The sequence below is a fragment of the Eretmochelys imbricata genome, chromosome 13 (assembly GCF_965152235.1).
Source record: "Eretmochelys imbricata isolate rEreImb1 chromosome 13, rEreImb1.hap1, whole genome shotgun sequence".
In the NCBI taxonomy this organism is placed as follows: Eukaryota; Metazoa; Chordata; order Testudines; family Cheloniidae; genus Eretmochelys; species Eretmochelys imbricata.
The window spans coordinates 30199392-30222216 of NC_135584.1; the positions used below are offsets into that span (position 1 = coordinate 30199392).

A 22825-nucleotide genomic window follows, 5' to 3' on the forward strand; every position below is an offset into this window, starting at 1 on the left:
CCCCTCCAGGCTTTGCCCCCTGGGTCCCAAGAGCTGTCCCCCTCCAGGCTCTGCCCCCTGGGTTCCAAGAGCCGGACCCCTGCAGGCTGTGCTCCTGGATCCCAAGAGCCTGTCCCGCTCCATTCTCTGCCCCCAGGTCCCAACATCCGTCCCCCTCCAGGCTCTGCCCCCCGGGTGCCAAGAGCCATCCGCCTCCGGCTACCACTAATGCACAAGTCGGCATTTTGATGCTGGTGCTACAACGGTGTGCTCAGGTATCTGACCAGCCCTGCTTCCCAAGCCCCTGACCGAAGACAGCTGTGACAATAAGGAAGCTTCCTGAATGCCAGCTGAGTTGCGGGCAAGTGCGCTGCACCTAGTGGCAGGGAGATGAGAACTCCGTAGAGCTGCAGCTGCTGGCATGTAAACAGCACTTTACAGCATGGCAAAAACTACCCAAGGTCTGACGAGCCAGTGGGCACCGACCCAACGTCCCCACTGGCCTCTCCATACTGACTGCCCGGGTGAGTCCTTCCTCTTCAGACTCTGTGCTGCAGCCCACTGGCACGATGCCAGCTGGGGGCACGTGGCCTCGCTCTGGGCCCAGGGCGGGACACACAGCATGGCATGTGCGCTGCAGTTCCCCGGGGCAGGGGCTCACACTCACTTGTTGCAGTGCTGTTTCAGGTGCTTCTTGTAGCTGTCATCATGCAGGACTATATCGGGGTTGCAGCTGGCCAGCCAGTCCGCGTTCTTTATCTCAGGCAGCAGCATCTGGTTCTTCGTCTTCTTCCCCTTCCTGCCCCTGGGCACTGGGGCCGACAGCCCTGCAACAGTGAGGAGGGAGCGCATGAGCGGCCCTGCTGCAGGCCACACACCACCCTGACAGGCACCTGAGAAATGCTCTGGATCAGACAGGACATAGACACTGGCTGGCAGGAGCAGTGCAGCTGGAAGGACTGAAAGCCAGCTCTTGTAATGCTCTTAAACCCTCACACTACAGCTCAGGTGGGAGTTGGAGAGCCAGAGAAAAGGTAGGCAGGGTCTCCAGCATACCCAGTGTGTCTGTCCCGGCACAATCCCATAGCTGAGCCATGCGTACATGGTGCCCTAGTTAGACCAGGTCAGGCCATGCCACATCCACACCTTCCCAGCAGTCTAAACGCATGGGGCAGTTCTGAGCGCAGGAGGTGGCTTGGCAGAATAGGCTACTGGATGCCGCTGCTGGCAACCCTGCCCACAGAACTGAAGCAAGCTGGCCCAGGCTCTCGGCAGCCTGAATGTCAACATCGTCAGATACAGGTCTGTGTAAAGAGGCCAGGTCTGTGTGCTGGGACAGGGAGCAGGTGCTCCAACACCTGCACTCTGCCTGACACAACCCACCTCCCCACTGCACACCAGCAGGCCTAGACCAGCCACAGCTCTCCTTGATACACCCTGGCCCACACCCTCAGCAGTGCCATTGCACATCCACATCTCCCCGCACTATGCGCACAGCCAATGCTCAGCGCTTCCCTCACACACAAAGCGGACCCTGCTCAGACTCTACACTCAGCTCCACTGTAGCCCCACCAAAGCTACTCCAGCCTTTTCCTGACAGAGGTGAGAGCAGAACCCAGCACAGACATCAGGGCCAGACACCCCTCATGAGATGGCATCCAAGCAGACCTGTACCCACGGCACCTGCCAGTCAGAGTCCTCGCCTCTTCTATACAGCAGGGCCAGCCTTATGCCACAAAGGCGGGGTGGAGTCGTCCTTGGAGCCTATTGCCTGCGTTGGTTCCCTGGCCACGTTTCCCTGTGTTTTTATTCCAACCAGTTCTTGCAGTTTCACTTCTCGCATGAATCCCTCTAACCCTGGACAGGCCCAACTCACACACTCTTCCTCTCAGGACAGGACCAGCTCCCCTTCAGCAGCTCTCCAGACCTTTCCCTGCCGTGGCTACCATTGCACAGGGTCAGAGCATGGCTTGTGCACAGCTGGGCTAGAATTCAGTCCTGTACTGCCCGTCGCACGCCCAGACTCATGGAAGCAGAGGCCTCCCCAGGACCTGACTGAGAGGTTCTGAGGCTTCCCCTTGTAAGGGATCCAACTGGGTTACATTCAGTGCTACAGTGCAGTGCAGTGTTCATGACCCTCAATGGACCATGCCGCTTGCTCGTTGCATTACTGAAATGTGTTCCCATATGTGCCACCCTATCAGTTTTACTATTGCTCTACTGCATGCTAATACACCGGGTTACGCCCAGCGACCAGGTGTGTGCCAGGATTCCTTTGGTCTAACCAGCACATGCCTGATTCCCCAGCACCAGACCATCCTGCTGAGATGGCTCAAGTGCTGGACAAAATGACGATATTAACTCAGAACAGTAGGCGATGGCGTCATTCATGCTTAGGGAGAGATGCGATGGCCATGAACGTAACCCAACAGCACCAGGCACGGGGGGATTTCTGACCGGACCTGGGACTTCAAATCCACCACAGAACCTGGCTGCTTTCTCCTGTACCGCATGGGAGAGCCTCGCGCTTTACACTGCTAACAGTCACTTCACAAACAGCCTCTGGCGTGCCCTGTGGAGCGGAAATGGGAGCAGCTGCCTTAGCTTTCAGCATGGCTCACCCGTGACAAACTACTGAAAGGCAGCGCTGGGAGCCAGCCGGAAAGGGCTGCCAAACTTAAAGAACATTGTGCCATGGATTGGGGCACCCACACAGTGCCCAGCCAAGGGGCTGCACTGGCTACTTGCCAGGCGCCAGGCCTCATTTGGATTAGATCTCAGTACCCCAGCTGAGGATTCCCCCTGCCCTTTGTGAAGCACTGGGGGATCTACAGACGAGCAGCGTCCCACAGGGGATGGCTACTATAGAATGGAGTGGAGTCATCTTTGACATAGTGTGGCTGCCTGCAGAGACCACAGGTCCAAGCATGCAGCCAGCACTGGCCACTCCTCCACAGTTCTGAGAATAAAGGCCACTATGGGCTGCACTCTGCAGGGGACATTTGCCCCCCATCCCTGATGGTCCAAGCCTGGTCTCTGGTCTAAGTAACAATCTAGACCTCAAGAACAGGCAGCTCAGGTTGGCCTGGTGCCCTAGCTCTCCAGCCCAAGGTTCCCACTCAGCTGGGCCAGGGCTGGCCATTTCCTGTATCAGAGAGCCCCTCTGTCCTTGCCTCCATGGGTCTGGACGCAAGTCAGCCCTGTGACCCCTGGCCCCCACACAGTGCTTCCTTGTTGCCCAGCTCTGGCTGTTTGTGTGGCTTCTGGGATCCGCTCTAGTTTAACTCTCTAGTCCTGGGCACTGAAAGCTGGGCATACTGGCAGCTGGCAGCGAAACAATAACTGGCAGGAGAGAGAGTACCTGAGTGATTTTGCAGGGCCTGGTTCTGGCCGTCCTTCGTCGGAGTGATCAGATCCCATATAAAACTCTTAATCTTCTCATCTCCCTTGTAGTGTTTGACGCAATAGACCAGGAGGGCCCGGCAAATCATCTCCATGTCCTTCTCGTTCAGGTGCCACTTGAACCGTCCGTGGGTCAGGATATCCTTCCAGCGCCCCCAGCTGGAGGAGCAGAAACACACACCATAAACACTGCAAGTGACTGCACTTCTCTAGTGCCCTCCAGTGGGGAGCTCACAACGCTGCATGGGGCACTAATGGACAAAGCCTGGCCAGACCCCGGAGAAGCAGGGAAGTAGGGAAACTGAGGCACAGAAAGGGTGCGGGATTCATCCAGCATCACACGCTGGGTCAGTGGCAGAGTCAGGAAAAGAACCCAGGAGTCCTGACTCCCAGCCCATGCTCTAGCCACAAACCACACTTCCTCCCATAGATGTGGGGATTGCGCACAGCACCCAGCAGGCCCCCCCCGGCGGGGCAATAGCTCTGCAGCTCCCTGCCAAGTTTATGCCCCTCTGTGCGGCAGCCTGAGACAGGGACAGACAGACAATAGCACACACGTGACACCAAGCCACCCGAGAGCCACAGCTGCGCGGGGGGCCAGCCCAGCCTCACGCGGTGGGCAGAGCCCAGATGAGACCCACCCGAATATGAGCAAGTTCTTCTCCACGCGGAAGCACTCAGCCCGCAGGTAGCGCCGCGTCTTCTCATTGAGGCGCCGTGAGCGCGTGGGCCGCTCGTCGGAGTCACTGTCCAGCTCCGAGAACTCCATCAGCTCGTCCTCCTCGAAGGAGTTGTAGTGCTTGGTCTGCTTGCGGACACGGGGCCTGTCGATCACTAAGCTCTCCTGCCGGGGGAGACAGAGAGAGGCTAGCGCGCCCAGGACCACCCGGCCGACCCTTCCCTCTGCACGGTGCCCCCCTTGGCCACTAGCATGAGGTGAGGGGATGCTTCCCTCCTCTGTGCTGCCTTCTGGCCTCAGCAACTCCTAGCACCACCCAGCTCTCTCCAAGCCTAGCATCACACCCAGCATCTGGTGCCAGACCCAGATGGCCCATTCAACGCCCAGCTACTATGGACTGCCACCCACAATTAACTGTGGGTGCAAAAAATGGAGGTTACTTACGGTAAGTGGAGGCTCTTTGAGACTCCACATGTGAATAGGCAAGTACCCCGAGTCCGGAAATTCTTCCAAGCAGTGTCTATTGGCCCACACACGCGCCGTACATCTTCTTGTGCTCCTGACTGAGGGTATAAGAGACAGTGCAGGCTGACGGTGTTCCTCCTCTTATCGCAAATCCAACAGGATCTGAAGCAGAGGGGAGGGAGGGCGGGTAGTGGAATACAGATAGGGACCACACATCTTGAAGAACCTCCAGTTACAGTAAGTAACTTCCATTTCTTCTGAGAGTGCTGGTCCCTGTGTGTATTTTACAGGTGGATGACTGGCATGCAGTGGTCAGACTGCAAGTGGGTGCGAGGAAGCTGGTAGCAAAAATGCTTGCAGCACTGCAGATCTCAGATCTGCATCAGCGGCCGAGGCATGAACTAAAACGTAGTGCATTGTGAACATGTGGACAGAACTCCAGGTGGCCGCTTTGAAATTGTCTTGTAGCGGGACATCATGTAGGGATGCTGTGGAGGTGGCCTGTGCTCTCGTGTTATGACCTGTGACACCCACAGTGGGAGGGATCTTTGCTTCCCGATAGCACTTTAGGATGCATCCTGAAACCCACTTAGAAATCCTCTGGTTTGCCCACGCAATCTGCCTGCAATGGCAATAAAAAGTCTTGGTGATTTCCTAATGGGTTTCGTTCTTTGCAGGTAGAACACCAAGGCACATCAGACACAGAGGCAGCGAAGCCTCTTGTCTTCAGCGGAAGCATGAGGTTTTGGGAAAAGTACAGATAAGCAAATACTTTGGTTGATGTAGAATTCAGAAACAACCGTGGGGAGAAACTTAGGGTGTAGGTGAAGGGAAACCTTTTCTTTGTGAAAAACTGTAATAAGGAGGGTCCGCAATGATGGCTCACAGCTTGCTGACCCTCCCGGCTGAAATGATAGCTACTAAAAATGCCACCTTCCTGGACAGGCAGGCAGGTCACGGAACATGTTGCCATGGGCTCGAAGGGTGAATCTGTGAGTGTCGACAGTCCCACTGTGGTGTGCCCACTGCGTGAATATCTCGCTTAGGACTGAATTGTGCTTCTCCCATGCGTGGTCCATCGAGAAGTGACTGCTCAGTTTGGTGCTGTGGCTACCCGGAAGGTAAGTGGCCTGCATCATGATGTGATTCCAGATGCACCAGTTCCAAAGTTTGATGGCTTCCAGGTTTAACTCCAGCAGGTGACGTCCATGTGCATTCCATCATCTCAGTGATCTGGACTGTTCACAAGTAAGGAGATTGATGCAGTCATTGCAGCCACGAAATTGGGAAAAGCAGTAGGAAAAGATGGTATCTGTCCTGAGTCCCTATATAACCTGAGTTCATTGGCATGGAAATGGATGATTAACTTTTCACCCACATTTTGGAGACCAGTGAAATTCCCCACGTGTAGCAAGAAGCCAAGGTCATTGCACTCCTGAAGTCTGGGAAACCTGTGGATCACCCTTCTAGTTCTAGGCCAGTCTCTCTTGAGCACCATCTACAAGGTGCTGAAGCATATGATTCTGAACCAAATCGGGTCCACGGCGTATAGTACCCTACCCAAGAAGGAAGCTGGTTTTCGACCGCACAGAAGTTGCTGTGACCAGGTCCTGGCTTTCACTACAGACATTAAGGCTGAATTCCGACAAAAACTCACAATTGGTAACGCTTTCACTGATCTGTCAGCAGCACGTGACGTAGTCCAGAAGGATGGTCTGCTACTGAAACTGGCCAAAGTGAACCTGTGTGTAGATTCTCAGCCTACCGAACACCAGGTTTAGTGGCCACAGGATGTTTGTATACCTCAGAGGCAAACCCAGCAAGCTGCACACTTTAAATAATGGGCTACCACAAGGCTCTGTACTTGCTCCGACCCTCTTTTATGCATATGTGAGCAATATACCTGAAATGATAATGCAGAATGTTGAGTATGCTGATGATATGGCACTCACAACTCAGGCTCATAGCTTTAAAGAACTTGAAGTGACCCTTACATCAGACCTTAAGATCACAGAGGAGTACTTCGAAAAGTGGCAGCTGAGACCTAAGATGGGCAAATTGGTAGTCTCTACTTTCCACCTTGACAAGAGAATCGCACAAAACATACTGTTGAGTTTTGTGGTGAAACTGTGCATTAAGACCCAAAGCCAACATATTTTGGCATCATTCTTGACCACACACTGACCTTGCATGACCACCTCAAGAAAGTAACCTCCAAAGCAAAGACTTGCATCAACATTTTTCAAAAGTTATCAGGAACAAGCTGGGGATCAACTGCCACAGTGCTACAAACATCAGCCTTGACCCTGGTGTACTCAGTTGCAGAGTACCGTATGCCGATGAGGACAAAAAGCTGCCATACCCAACTTGTGGACAGGCAGCTGAATTAGACCATGCGATTCATCATGGGAACTTTAAAATCAACACCTTTACTGTAGCTTTCTGTATTAACAAACACCGAATCCCCAGCTATCCTTTGAGATATAGCCACAGCATGAGAACTTAAACACACCAGACTACCCAGAACTTCCCATCTGGCAGGTTATGGATAACATACCCCAACAATGACTGAAACTGTGAAAACCACTTTGGATCACACGTGACCATCTCATGCCTCTGGATCTAGGCAGGGAATGGTGAAGTGTCTGGACCTCATCTACTATTCCAAACAAGCACATTATTACTGACACAACAAGATGCCCTTCCAGTTTTGATCTGCCACAGATACTTTGAACCACACTGAACTGCATCTGAATAAACCACGGAAGATGTGGCTACTTGTTGTACAAGTGGAAAATCAAAGACTCACCTTTGGGTGACTGCAGTGAGAGCATCCAAACCATCAAGCACATCATAACACAGTGCCCCAAATCTGGATTTAAAGGTGAACTGGATGATATCCATGTCACAGAGGAGGCCTTGAAATGGCTTATGGATCTACAACTGCTGCTATAGAATGTTGCTTTGCAGATGCCATACATGCAATAGAGAGACAGAGAGAGCCAGTTTCCAGGCAGAGGGGACAAGACCTCGTTCTGCCCTGTTTGTATCATAGTGGTGATATTGTCTGACATCACCTGTATATGGAAGGAGCGAATTACCTGAAGGAAAGCCTTGCACACAAGATGGACTACCCTTACTTCTCCTACATTTATACGTAGCCTGGCCTCTCGTGGGATCCAGGTTTCCTGAGCAGTGTGGTTATTCAGGTGAACGCCGCACCCCAGGAGGGACGCGTCAATCACAATGGTGGCTTTGCGGGTGGGCAGGTTGAAGGCAACACCCACCATGACCTTTTTCGGGTTCAACCACCAAGCGAGGTGGGCAATAACTCCAGTGGTAATGGTCACCCTCGAGTTGACATGGTCCTTGTTTGGTGGACAGATTGTGTGGATCCAAGCTTGTAGGTATCGCAAGTGAAGCCTGGTGAATAGTGTCATGTAAATGTGTGTGGGCATGTGGCCTAAGAGTGAAAGGCATATGTGCACTGTAGTTCTTGGTTTGCAGGTAATGCATGAAACCAGTTTGCTCATTATGTGAAACCTGTCTGCGGGGAGAAATGTTCTCACTGAAACCGAGTCCAGTGTTGCTCCTATAAAGTTTATAGTCCTTGTGGGCAACAAAACAGACCCTTTTCTATTTTTGCAAACACCTAGGGCTACCAGAAGTTTTATGAGAAACTCTGTTGCCAACCTGACCTCTGCCAGGTGATGATAATAAATTGCATGAGGAGGGGATGGCCTTGGCCTAAAAGGCTATCTCTAGTGTTTCCTTCTGAGGGCTGGAATGTAAATTCCCAGGGAACAGAGTGTCCTTTAATGAATGCAGGGACTTGAGTCCTTTCATAAATGCAATTAGACAAACACCTGTCAGGGATGGTCTACATAATACTTAGTCCTGCCCTAAGTGCAGGGGACTGGATTAGGTGATCTCTCGAGGTCCCTTCCAGTCCTACGATTCTATGATTCATCTGTTCTCTGACTGAAGAGATTTGATTCATCAAACGGGAAGTCCTAGATTGTGTTCTGGACCTCCCCAGGAAACCCTGATGATTGCAGCCAAGAATTCCTCCTCATGACTAAGCCAGAGGCCAGACTTCTGGCAGCTGTATCCACTACATCCACTATGGCCTGGAGAGCTGTTTTTGCCATTAGTTTTCCCCCATTTATGAAGGACTGAAATTGGGCTCTGTCCTCTGTGGGAAGCTTATTTATGAAATTCGCAAGCCTGGAATAGTTATTGAAATCATATTTCACTAACTGAGCTTGGTAGTTAGCAACATGAAATTGCAGGCCTCGGAGGAGAAGACCTTTCTTCCAAGGATGTCCAGTCTCTTAGAGCACTTGTCTGTTGGGGTGGTCCTTTGATAGTGTGACTGAGCTCTTTCTGTAGCTACCTGTACCACCAGTGAGATGGGGGCAAGGTGGGAGAACAAAAATTCAGCTCCCTTAGTGTGAATGAAATATCTCCTCTTAGCTGTCTTCGGAGTAGGGGCACAGGATGCTGGAGTGAGCCATCCACTCTGGCTGGTTCTAGGCTGGCTTCATTAACTAGGAGGGCCATCTTGCTTGGTCCCTGAGGTTGCAAAATATTCAGAAGTTGGTGTTGAGAATCCTGGGCCTCCTCCAGTGGGATCTGGAGGTCGCTGGCAACTCTTTGCAGTAGCTCCTGGTACTGCCCATTGTAATCCAGCAGAGACAGAGAGGAAAAAGTGACCGCTTCGTCCAGCGATGATGAAGAGACACACATCAGAACTGTCAGTACCTGCAGATCTGGGTCAACTTCTTCCTCCTCGTACACTGACAGATCCAGCTGGCAGGCAGGAGAGGAGCAGTACGATTCTTGAGAAGGGCCCAGATGCTTAGAATACGGATCCACGGACCCCAGCAAGGCCAGAAGAAGGGGGTCGATCAGTTGTGGGGGTCCTCAAGAAAATCAGTACCAGAGGTGCCTGGGGAGGTCATACCCTGAAGAGCAGCGAGCGTGACACTTAGACTGTCTGTCAGGGCTCGACTGTCCCCAGGGAGATATTGGAGCAGCTAGGACCTCCAACACACCCAAGTCCAAAAACTGCTCCACTGGTAGTGGCTGGGCCATCGGTACTACTATTCTAGAACTAGAACTACAACTATTAATCTACAACAAACTACGAACAAACTGTAGGGTGAACGCTAGGGAGAGTGGAGAGTAGCAAAGCGAAGCTCCACAGTTCCAACAACTGTCAAGGGCGGTAAGAAGGAACTGAGGGGGCGCTGGGTCGGCTGGGGTATATATCCAGCGCCATGAAGGTGCCACTCCAGGGGGCTCCACAGCCGACTCACTGGGTGTTGCTAGGGTAAAAATTCTCTGACGGCCGTGCACGCAGCGCGCGCACACCTAATTGGAATCGATATGAGCAAGCACTCGAAGAAGAACCACACCTACTATGAACTTTAACTAACTAGCAAGCTAAGAAAAATAGCAATTTACAAATGTCTTTACAGGTGTTACAAGAGCTGCAGGAGGAGAAGACACAGGGTTCCGACTCAGGCCAGGTGACAGTAAGAAGGAACTGGAGACGTGTTATACCCTTAGTTGGGAGCACGAGGAGATCCAGGGAGCAAGCCAATAGGCACTGCTTGGAAGAATTTCCGGTCTCAGGTGCATGGCGTGCACGCGTACCCATGTGTGGAATACACGTCGGGACCCACACTCCATGAAGAATGAGTGTGTGTATGTGTGGCAGGGGTGGGGAATGACAATCATTTGCAAGCACAAAATTGTCCCTGGGATACCACAGGCGAAAATTAGGCCCAACAGCTACAAAACTACCTACACTTGGTAGCGGGCTCCTGCCCCACCAAGCCCAGGCAACACAAATGGTGTGGTAAATGCCGTGCTCCAGGGCAGCATAATTTACTTGTAGAGGGGGTGGAGGGATAGGGCTGTGACAAGAGAATTAGCCTGTCATAAATACAAAGGGAAGGGTAACCACCTTTCTGTAGACAGTGCTATAAAATCCCTCCTGGTCAGAGGTAAAGTCCTGTTACCTGTAAAGGGTTAAGAAGCTCAGGTGACCTGGCTGGCACCTGACTCATAATGACCAATGAGGGGACAAGATACTTTCAAATCTGGAGTTGGGGGGGAAAGGCTTTTGTCTGTCTGTGTGATACCTTTGCCAGGAATAGATCAAGGATGCAAGCCTCTAACTCCTGTAAAGTTAGTAAGTAATCTAGCTAGAACATGCGTTAGGTTTTCTTTGTTTTGCTTGTGAAATTCGCTGTGCTGGAGGGAATGTCTATTCCTGTTTTTGTGTCTTTTTGTAACTTAAGGTTTTGCCTAGAGGGATTCTCTATGTTTTGAATCTGACTGCCTGTAAGATTATCTTCCATTCTGATCTTACAGACTTGTTCTCTTATCTTTTTTTGTTCTTCTAATAAAGTTCTGTTTTTTAAAAATCTGATTGGGTTTTTTGGGTGTTAAAAATCCAAGGCTGGTCTGTGCTCATCTTGTTTATTCTCAAGCCTCCCCAGGAAAGGGGGTGTAAGGGCTTGGGGGGATATTTTGGGGAAATAGGAACTCCAAGTGGTCCTTTCCTTGTTCTTTGTCTAAATCACTTGGTGGTGGCAGCATACTGTTCAAAGACAAGGCGAAGTTTGTGCCTTGGGAAAGTTTTTAACCTAAGCTGGTAAAAATAAGCTTAGGGGGTCTTTCATGCAGGTCCCCACATCTGTACCCTAGAGTTCAGAGTGGGGAAGGAACCCTGACACAGCCGACAGAAGGTGTAGGATACAACAGCACAAAAGCACCCCACACCAACTGGAGTCACACCATACCCGTACTGGTTGCTGGTCCTGTTGAATCCCATCTCTCCAGTAACACAAAGTCAGAGTCAGGCACATAGAGTCTCACGCACACACACACACAAAGTCAGGCACGCAGACACACACAGGCACAGGCATGCAGTCAGGCACACAGAGTCAGACACACAGACACAGTCTCACACAGGCACACACACACAGGCACACACACCTCTCTTCCTGTTAGAACAGTGAAATCTGAGGAGCTGCTGTGAAATGTTGCCCATTAAGCCTCCCCTTTGCTACCATCTAAGCCCATCTGCTGTTGCTGCCCTAGCTGGAATTTCAGAAGCCAGAACCCCTCGGGAGGCACTGAAGCTAGCTGCACAGAGGTTTGCACTTGCCAAAGAAAGCTGGAGGGGAGAGGCCCAGCTGTTTGGCTGAGCATGCAGGCCCAGCAGGACATGCTCTGAGAGCAGGACCAGATTCCATCTGTTCACTCTTTCTTCCAAGCAGGCAAAGCCCTCATTCTTTGTGTTTAATGTTCTCTTCTAGAAACATCTTCTACCATGGACAGTGCAGGCAGGTGCCACAGGGAGCTGGGGCTGGGGCGGCTAGTACTGGCTAGATGTTCCCAAAGGCTATGCTGTGAACCTTCCTGAGGCTCTGCTGCTGGAGAAAAGGCCGACTAGCAAGCGTCTAGAAATATCCTGGCCTCTCAGGGTACTCCAGCTGCCATATTTACCCACTATCACTGCTGGGTAAAGGGCAGTTTACAGGTGTGGGCAGCACGGCAGCAGCCACAGCAGAACCACCTGCAAACACTCAGTTATCCCAGTGAACCACCCAAGCGCAGGACAGCTGAGAGGATTCCCTGGTTGTGCATTTACTGTCTGCATTTCTCTTATCTTGGACAACAGCAACAGGCTGGTCAGTTTCACTTCCCGGTTCCCCTGCACTAGCCCAGTTCTTCCATTCCTTTTCACAAAGCTCTCTCCAGTCGATCGCAATCTCCAGACGCTGAAAGTCCAGTGGTGCAGCAGGGCTGCCACTAAGGCAGGCTCCCTGCCTGCCCCAGCACCACGACGCTCCCGGAAGCGGCCAGCACACCCCCACAGCCCTGGAGGGATGTGGGGGGAAGAGGGGACTCTGCGTGCTGCTCCTGCCTGCAAGCACCATCCCTGCAGCTCCCATTGGCCAGGAACGGGGAACTGCAGCCAATGGGAGCTGCGGGGACAGTGCCTACAGAGAGGGGCAGCGGGCACAGATCCACATGCCACCCCCACCAGGGTTGCACTGGCTCCTTCTGGGAGTGGCGTGGGGCTGAGGCAAGCACCACAACTCCCAGCCCTCTCCCAGAGTCAGCACCTCATACCCCCTCCTGCATCCCACACCCCGAACCCCCTGCCCCAGCCCTGACCCTGCTCCCAGAGCCAGTACCCCATACCCCCTCCTGCCCCCCAAAACTCTGCCCCAGCCCGGAGCCCCCTCCTGCACCCAAACTTTCTCCCAGAGCCTGCACCCGCACCCCCTCCTGCACCCCAACCCTCTGCCCCAGGCTCAGTCCGGAACCCTCTCTCACACTCCGAACCCCTCGGCCCCAGCCCAGAGCCTGCACACCCTCCTGAACCTCAACCCCCTGCCCCAGCCCAGTGAAAGTGACTGGATTTCTGGTTTAAGGCATACACTAAATGATAGAAAAAACCCTGCTGGAGCCAGCTTTCCCACTGCATGGCCTGGGGTTAGCGCCTTATCCGCAGAGGGATCAGGGCCAGGCAGCAGCTTTGGTGACTCCTGGTAAATGCTCAGCCCCACTGGTGGGGCAACGAGAGCCCTGAGTACTAACGAGGTGAGTGAGGCAGAGAGAGCTGCTCCCATGAGAACGCTGGCCAGGTATTGTCTTGTATACAGAGCAGCCTATCCTTGTTATGGCAACCCCCAACCTCTGCCCACCCACTGCTCCCTGCCTGGCCCATGGCCCAGGAATCGGTGAAGGGATGGGGCCATGGCAGAAGCTGGCATGGGAGCTCACAGCAGGTGGGAAGGGCACACCAGTGATGCCACCTGTGTGGGTTGCCCTGTGTTCCAGCACTCAGCAAGGCACTGAGGAGGAGTGAGCACCTCTTAGCACTCTGAGGCTTAAGTGAATAAAACAGCCAGGATCCCTGGTGCAAACCACCTGGCCAGCCCCACTATGACATGGCACCCACCCCTCCTCCCCACAGAACTAGAAGGGCCAAATCCACCTCCAGGGTTGCTGGGTCGAGAAGGGCCTCAGGACAGATGGACAGGGCCCCAGGCTGTGCTAAGACACACGTCTTCCTGAGCGCTGGGAGCTGCAGCCAGCCACCGTCCATCATCCGCATGGAAGCGGAGCCAGGAGAACCCAAGTACTGCACCAAGCGACAAATGCAGCTGGGGACCCATGTGCTCCCTCCAGGGCAAGGCTTTCTTGGATGGGCATGACCATAAGAACTGTCAGACTGGGTCAGACCAAGGGTCCATCAAGCATAGTATCCTGTCTTCCGACAGCGGCCAGTGGCAGACGTTTCAGAGGGAATGAACAGAACAGGGCAATTATCAAGTGATCCATTCCCTGTTGTCCACTCCCAGCTTCTGGCAGGCAGAGGCTTAGGGACACTCAGAGCATGGGGTTGCACCCCTGACCATCTTGGCAAGTAGCCATTGACAGACCTGTCCTCCATGAACTTATCTCATTCTTTTTTGAACTCCGTTATAGTTTTGGCCTTCACAACATCCCCGGCAATGAGTTCCACAAGTTGATGGTGCTCTCTGTGAAGAAGTACTTCCTTATGTTTGTTAAATCTGCTGCCTATTCATTTCATTGGCTGACCCCTACTTCCTGTGTTATGTGAAGGGGTAAATAAAAATTCCTTATTCACTTTCTCCATGCCAGTCACGATTTTATAGACCTCTCTCATAGCCCCCTTTAGTCGTCTCTTTTCCAAGCTGAACAGTCTCAGTCTTTTTAATCTCTCCTCATATGGAAGCCGTTCCAGACCCCAATCATTTCTGTTGTCCTTCTCTGGAACTTTTCCAGCTCCAATATATCTTTTCTGAGATGGGGCCACCAGAACTGCATGCAGTATTCAAGATGTGGGCGTACCACGGATGTATATAGAGGTATTATGATATTTTCTGTCTTAGCTCTCCCTTTCCTAATGGTTCCTAACATTCTGTTAGCTTTTCAGCCTGTGGCTGCACATTGCACGTGACTGACAGGTGTAGGTGTGACTCCGTGGAGATCAGTGCTGTTCACTCAGCCTCAGGCAGGCACTCCAGCACTGAGAGCGTTCGGGTTTGGTCACTCCCGGTTGGGCCCCACACTCACTGCAGCTTCCTGACGTGCGTCACGGCAGACAGCTGTTCTGAGCCAGGCATGGGGCAGGCAGTGCTGAGCACCACACGCATGCACACCCCCAGCCAGATGCCATTGGCCCAATGGGACTATATGCTGAAGGTGGGGAGGGCTGGGGAGCTGGGGCCATCTCCTGAGGCCCCCTTGCAGCTGGGCTGGCTGCCAACCCTCCCACCAAGTGCTACACTGGGAGGTGCTTACAGCTCCCAAATAGCCCCCTCTTCGCAGGGGAAGTGTGAAGTGCCACCAGTGCAGCTCCATGCATCCCCCCTTATCCCCCACGCGCCAGGGGCTGGTCAAAGCAGCCTGCTGGTTCCATTGCTGCCAAATAAACCAGCTGGGACAATGTCTTACACTGGGCTGCTCTTCCCATGTCTTCCCGCAGGAGAGCACAGACACCCCAGCCACTGCTCTCAACACTGTCACACTGCCCAGCCTGAGGGAGCCCAGCTCAGGCCTCCCAGAGCAGCCAGAATTAAGTCACTCACCTCCCAGCAATCCTTCCTTTGGGTGAGCTACTGGACACTTGGGCTCTGCACTTGCACCGAACCCAGCCCTGGGAGCGCAGCACACCTGTCCTGCCTGAGGGGGAGGGCTGCAGCTGGGTTTGTTAGCAATGGAGACGTGTGCATATGCGGCCGCCCAGAGGAGCGTGGAGGAGTGTGCGGCCCCCCAGAGGAGCATGTGTGCATGTGGAGGAGTGCGCACGTCCATGCATGAGCATGGCTGCCCATTTTTAGGCTCTACCTTTTCGTTCTTTGCATCCGTGTCCAGCTCTGCTATCTTAGCCCACTTCTGCCAGAAGTTGGGGTCATCCAAGGAAATGTCAGTTCTGTTCCCTGAAGCGACAAAGCTGGCCTGGGGGTGAAGGAAGAGCCAGTTAACAGTCTGCAATGCATCCTCAGCAACAGCAAGAGTGGTTGTGTGCTCCCACCTGCACCCTGTCTGTACGGAGAAGGGATCACTACCAGCGACCTCTTCATTTGCTAAGGGGGTCCAGGAGCCAGGGTTGTTTCCAGCCCCCTGGAAATTCAGCCCTGGCAACGTATAAGAGGTGGGACAGCCCCACCCTGTCCAGCAGCGCCCAGATTGCCAGCCTTGGGAGCACAATGCAGTACAGCTTTCATGGGCTCCCTCCTCTACAGCAGGCACCTCAGCAGGTGGTTAGAGCTGAGCTCTGATGGCACTGACGTACGGTGCGCTGCACTCCCCCTGGCCAGCAACGGGAGCATACAGCAGAGCCAGCCATTACCCACTGTGCTTCAGGGCCACGCCTCCCCAGAGTCAGGTCCTATGCAGCAGGAGGGAGGAGACAGAATTAGGCCACTGGGGTCCAAGAATGGATATTGAGCTGGTGTCTCTGCTCCATAGGCACAGGGAGGGCAGCACTGCAAGAATAATGGCCCTGCATCTCCAGACTGCTTGCAGCCCCGGCTATCAAGCATGAGTGCACTGCTGTTCTGGCAGCAGGGGTTCCATGGGGTGGACAGATCCACAGACGCTGAGCACATGGCAGCAGGGGTTCCATGGGGCAGACAGACCTATAGACGCTGCGTACATGGCAGCAGGGGTTCCATGGGGTGGGCAGACCCATGGATTCTGCGCACATGGCAGCAGGGGTTCCATCAGGCAGACAGACCCACGGATGCTGCACACATGGCAACAGGGGTTCCATGGGACGCACAGACCCATACGTTTTGTGCACATGGCAGCAGGGATTCCACGGGGTGGGGGCTGGACAGACTTTGGATAAATGTGCTCAGGTCCCCAAGACAAGGCCAACCCTGCAAATTCCCCTGGGATCTGTGAGAGAAGCTTGGCTCTTTCCTTCTCACACTTCCTCCCCACAACAGAGGGCGCAGGCCTGGCTCAGCCCTGAGGGATCCAGTACAATAGATTTAGCCAGGGCAGGAAAGAACACACAGCCGGCCCTGCCACTGGGATGCATCTGTCAATCACTAGAAGGAGCAGACTCCAGCTCCCTCCCTAGGGCCATGGGACCTCCAGTGGTCCCTGTTGAACAGGTTCTGGACCGGGCAAGGTCTCTGTGCAGCCAACCGTATCGCTGGGGCCTTCATGACAGCCCTTTGTGCAGCTGTGGGGCAATGCAGACAATGACGCACATTGTTGAGGAATGCCTGCTGATTATGTTCAGCAGTGGCCTAAAAGAACTGCGTCATGCCACTGAAGATGCCATCGCATGGCTAGATGACTATGCACATGCTAAATAAATAAACTGATGTGCGAGTGAGCAAATCTGCAGAGTACAAGGGATCTCCTCAGAACAGAGCAACATCTCCTGGAGGTTCCTGAGGCGCAGGAAGGATCTCTTCCAGAGCTGAGAACAGAACCCCCATCTCACTCTAACTACTAGAACACTCCCCCGCACAGCATGGATTGTGCGGACACCGTGAGAAATCCAAAAGCCTGGGAAAGGCTCCACAGGAGACATCCATCCTGGGTGAACTAGACAGAAGCCAAGCTGAGCTGCTCACACAGCCACCCCTTGCTGCCAAAGGCTGGCCACGACATTCCCTCCTACACCCGGCGCCCTCCTGTGCCGCCCTGCTTTCTGTACCACCTGGACTCAGCTCCTGACCTCAGCAGGGTGGGACCCAGGCTGCACTGACACACACAGGGATGCTCAGAAAGCAACAGGCCAAGCCAAGACCAGGGAAACGAAGTCTGTGTCCCATCTGCCCAGTGCACCCCACCCTTGCCCTGCCAAAGAAGGCAGGCAGCTCCCCAGGCAGTGCGCACGGCACCTTGGCAAAGGTGGAACCCTTCCCCTCCGACTGGATAGTGATCGTTTGGGTTCTGCGCTGCAGGATCTGATCAATATCTTCCTCGCAGAACTTGGAGCCTTCATCCTCCTCGTCCATTAAAGCCCCGTATGCTCCTTTCCGTAGCAAGTCTTCGACCTCCATCTTTGAGAGCTGCTGCACCTGCAGAAGATACAGGATGTCAGCACTGTGCCAGCCGCCCCAGAGCCGGGGCTAGGCTGGGAGTGCAGGCATGGGGGACGGAGGCTCCCTCCCTGAGCCAGCCCTTGAAGGAAGGGGCATCTAACAGTCCCAGAGCCATGGTATTAACTGGAACTGCAGCGCCCATCCCTGCAGATGGTGCCTATGGAACTGCGAGAGCCTGCAATGACTGTGCTAGACTGCAGCTGAATGCCCCCAGACACAGCCCGCTCCTGACCCAAGAGTGGACAGGGAGGGATCTGGGTGAGATCAAACAAATACACAGAGGGAAAGTGAGGCAAAAGGCTGGGTAAACCACAGCCCCTCTGCCTGGCTGCCCCCTGGAACTCCTGTTAATGCAGCCGCCCTTCTGGGCAGGGGACCTGCCCACACACTCCCAGCAGGGCTCTGCAGCTTCCTCTGGGCTAGGAATGATCCAGTCAAGGTACAAGACTTCACCTTCTCCACACTGGTACCTGGCCCTTCTCCTACCCCCACCCCCAGACACTTCCCTGGGAATCAGGACTGTCACATGGGTGTGACGGGTCTTTAAGCTATTTTGTTTATGATGCCATGGGGCAACTGGCCACCCCTGCTGGTCACAGTGCTAGGAAAGTTCAGAGTCCGAAATGGGAGAGCCCTACAGGCCCCGGCCCCCAAGACCCAGGCCCAGCTCTGATACTGGAAGCTGTTAATGTGCTGAAAGAAAAGGAGTACTTGTGGCACCTTAGAGACTAACGAATTTATTTGAGCATGAGCTTTCGTGAGCTACAGCTCACTTCATCAGATGCATACCGTGGAAACTGCAGCAGACTCTATATATACACAGAGAATATGAAACAATACCTCCTCCCACCCCACTGTCCTGCTGGTAATAGCTTATCTAAAAGCCATTTCCAGCACAAATCCAGGTTTTCTCACCCTCCACCCCCCCACACAAATTCACTCTCCTGCTGGTGATAGCCCATCCAAAGTGACAACTCTTTACACAATGTGCATGATAATGAAGTTAGGCCATTTCCTGCACAAATCCAGGTTCTCTGTGCTTTCACACTTCCTGCTAAGCTGTCATCACCTCGTCTCGCTGGCAGCGCCACCTGGGCACAGCAAGACCACCACGTGCCCTCTGCTCTCTCGCAGGCAGTTCCCATCCATGGTGGTTAGTTTTGATAGCAGGGGACAAGGCACCTTTGGGTACACTCAGCTCCATCAATGTGGGATCTCAGCGCCCCCAAGATCCTGGGGTAGGCTCAAAACTCAGTCCTTAATGGACATTCATCCATCCAGAGCCACAATAAACCTAGTGGGGTGGAAGCCTCTGCTCAGGGCAAGCCAATGGCTAGATGAGCAACTCTAGAGCTGGGATAGCAGGGGGCTGCGGGTCAGGCCTGAGGGGCATTGGCAGCGCTGGGGGCCTGGGCTGGATGCTGCAGGACAGGACTGATGTCCATGGCAGAGGTACCTGAAATCTGTTCTGTCAGGGACATGGATCCTCCTCAGGGTCTGCATGAAGCCTTGGCTCCACACACTCACCCGTGCTGTGCGGGCAAGCGAGTGGGATCTGTCCTGCGCTATGGGCCACAGGCCTACTCCGGAGGCTCAGTCCTGCCCCCCTCTGCGCAGCCAAGGGCACTGGGGGCACGCACAGACAGTCACTCAGGGGAACACTGCAAGGAGCCTTCCCACGGCAGACAGACAGGCAGCCTACCCCGTTGGTGCTGCCCTTGCGGTTGATGTCCTGCAGCACGGCCTTGTCCAGGCCCAGCTTGAGGCTGGCCTTGTCGAACATCTCGCGCTCGTAGGAGTTCCTGGTGATGAGGCGATAGACCTTCACGGCCTTGCTCTGCCCGATCCGGTGGCAGCGCGCCTGTGCCTGGGACAGCAAAGGTCACAGCGTCAAATACAGCATGCGGGCAGCATAGGCACGGCTCTGCCTGCAGCAACCACTACAGGAGCCCTAGGGCACAACGGGCTGAGCCCAGCCCTCACCCCTGCCCGGAGCACAACGGGCAGAGCCCTGCCTCCGCCTCAACAAGGTGTCCTAGCGCTGACCTGAAGGACCCACCCCTAAGGAGCCGCCTTGGCCAGTCAAGGGGCAGTGAGCGCCATGTGGATGTGATGCAGAGGCCTGTTCTGGACTCAGCGCCCCCTGCACCTGAGCTGCCCTCATCTGGGGATTCCATTCACGGCAGTGCAGGCCACGCTGAAGCCAGGAAGCTCTCAGCAACCAACTCCGCATCCCCCCACCCCAGGCCATGCTGGAGCAGACACCCGAGGGGAGGGAAGGTTCTCCCTGCTCCTCACCCCCCAGCACAGCTGCTCCTTACTGTGCGGCACTTCCAGCACCACTCTGCTCTGACTGCCTGGGCTGGCCTTCTTTAACTGGCCCTAGCTGTGGGTGGTATCTTGTCCCATGGTCCCATTGGCTGTCCCCAGCGATGGGCGGGGCCTTGTCCCATGGTTCCAGTGGCTGGCACACAACTCCTCTGCTCTAATCAGCACTATTATTCATGCAAACCCCCCCACCCCTCTCGCCCCACCAACCCCATCACGGCCCTGCTCTGCAATACCTGGAGGTCGTTCTGTGGGTTCCAGTCTGAATCGAAGATGATGCAGGTGTCGGCAGCTGTGAGGTTAATGCCCAGGCCTCCCGCCCTGGTGCACAAGAGGAAGACGAAGCGGTCTGAGTCCGGTTTGCAGAAGCGATCGATGGCAGCCTGGCGCAGGTTCCCGCGCACCCGCCCATCGATGCGCTCATAGGTGTATCTGTTCAGACAGGGAACGGGGGACACGGCCAGGTCACCATACAGCCTGCACCATGCGGAGTAGGGCATCTCATCTCCGCAGACCCAGCTCCTGGAGCTACGGGGTGCCAGCCACCAGACTCAGAGCTGCTCTGGCAGCTCCAGGACACTCATTCCATGCAGGCACAAGGACCCCGGCTCTCCTGCTCCTGGGGCCAAGGGCAGCCAACCCCATGTGGCACAGGGGCCTACGGGCTGTGCAACACCTGAGGGCAGGAAGCGCTGCCATTCTGGAGCAGAGACAGGGCCAGGGGCGGCTCCGTCAGAAACCTGTGTAGGGGCCTGCACTGCTCAGAACTCTATGCCTGCATTCACAGGAGGCCAGCAGGAGCCCACACTGCAACAGAGGGGGCCATGACCTGGCCAGCAGACCCTGTGGCCTTGCCCCTGCCTGACCCTGGGGGCAGCGTTCTGCAGGGTTCCCTCCCACCGAGGCTCCCACACAGGAAGGCAGTGCAGCCTGCACCTGCTAGCTCCGGCCCCAGTACACAGTGGGTGATTGTGGGCTGAGGACACTCTGCTCTGCTGGTCATGATGGAGTGGCCTCCTGATACGCATCCTGTGAGTTAAGCAGCTCGCACAACCTGGGCTCCCTGGGGCCAGCCAGCGCCAGCTGTTGATTCCCCACCAGGAACCAGACTTCTCCTCTCTGTGGCGGCAGGGCCACTGAACAGCATGTTAGCTCAGCACTCGGCCACGAGGCTCCCATGGGCTCTGGGGAAGGAGCGATAGGCACAGGGGAGCCTTAGCCCACAGGGTCCTGTCTTCACCCGGACACTCCCAAGACGGGCCAACAGACAAGCCAGGGTGTGTCCAGGGAACGAAACTCTAAGATCTCTGGAAAAAAGAAAAGGAGTACTTGTGGCACCTTAGAGACTAACCAATTTATTTGAGCATGAGCTTTCGTGAGCTACAGCTCACTTCATCGGATGCATACCGTGGAGACAGAGACAAACACCTACAAGATCTCTGTCAAGCTTTCTTACAACTACAATACCCACCTGCAGAAGTAAAGAAACAGATTGATAGAGCCAGAAGAGTTCCCAGAAGTTACCTACTACAGGACAGGCCTAACAAAGAAAATAACAGAACGCCACTAGCCGTCACCTTCAGCCCCCAACTAAAACCCCTCCAACGCATTATTAAGGATCTACAACCTATCCTGAAGGATGACCCAACACTCTCACAAATCTTGGGAGACAGGCCAGTCCTTGCCTACAGACAGCCCCGCAACCTGAAGCAAATACTCACCAACAACCACATACCACACAACAGAACCACTAACCCAGGAACTTATCCTTGCAACAAAGCCCGTTGCCAATTGTGCCCACATATCTATTCAGGGGACACCATCAAAGGGCCTAATAACATCAGCCACACTATCAGAGGCTCGTTCACCTGCACATCCACCAATGTGATATATGCCATCATGTGCCAGCAATGCCCCTCTGCCATGTACATTGGTCAAACTGGACAGTCTCTACGTAAAAGAATAAATGGACACAAATCAGATGTCAAGAATTATAACATTCATAAACCAGTCAGAGAACACTTCAATCTCTCTGGTCACGCAATCACAGACATGAAGGTCGCTATCTTAAAACAAAAATACTTCAAATCCAGACTCCAGCGAGAAACTGCTGAATTGGAATTCATTTGCAAATTGGATACTATTAATTTAGGCTTAAATAGAGACTGGGAGTGGCTAAGTCGTTATGCAAGGTAGCCTATTTCCTCTTGTTTTTTCCTACCCCCCCCCCCCCCATGTTCTAGTTTAACTTGGATTTAAACTTGGAGAGTGGTCAGTTTGGATGAGCTATTACCAGCAGGAGAGTGAGTTTGTGTGTGTATGGGGGTGGGTTTTTGGAGGGGGGTGAGGGAGTGAGAGAACCTGGATTTGTGCAGGAAATGGCCTAACTTGATTATCATGCACATTGTGTAAAGAGTTGTCACTTTTGATGGGCTATCACCAGCAGGAGAGTGAATTTGTGTGGGGGGGTGGAGGGTGAGAAAACCTGGATTTGTGCTGGAAATGGCCTAACCTGATGATCACTTTAGATAAGCTATTACCAGCAGGACAGTGGGGTGGGAGGAGGTATTGTTTCATATTCTCTGTGTATATATAAAGTCTGCTGCAGTTTCCACGGTATGCATCCGATGAAGTGAGCTGTAGCTCACGAAAGCTCATGCTCAAATAAATTGGTTAGTCTCTAAGGTGCCACAAGTACTCCTTTTCTTTTTGCGAATACAGACTAACACGGCTGTTACTCTAAGATCTCTGGGCGAGCCAGCACTGAGGGGGGCTCTCCGGACAAGATGCTGCACAGTAGGAACAGGCCTCCACACTCACCACTGGGGCAGATGGTAGTGAGGCT

The 22825-nt window shown here is 53.9% G+C and overlaps 1 protein-coding gene across 4 annotated transcripts in view; it reads right to left on the minus strand.

The window, feature by feature from the left end:
* The window catches only part of CHD6 (chromodomain helicase DNA binding protein 6), a 182890-nt gene that overhangs the window by 41401 nt on the left and 118664 nt on the right, over positions 1-22825 (minus strand). For all 4 annotated transcript variants that reach the window (XM_077831681.1, XM_077831680.1, XM_077831683.1 and 1 more), the window contains 7 exons: positions 20217-20412; positions 19355-19519; positions 17449-17628; positions 15431-15541; positions 4023-4225; positions 3341-3540; positions 647-806 (listed from right to left, as the gene is read on the minus strand). In XM_077831681.1, the coding sequence (XP_077687807.1) occupies positions 647-806; positions 3341-3540; positions 4023-4225; positions 15431-15541; positions 17449-17628; positions 19355-19519; positions 20217-20412 (1215 nt within the window). The remainder of the gene's footprint in view (positions 1-646; positions 807-3340; positions 3541-4022; positions 4226-15430; positions 15542-17448; positions 17629-19354; positions 19520-20216; positions 20413-22825) is intronic.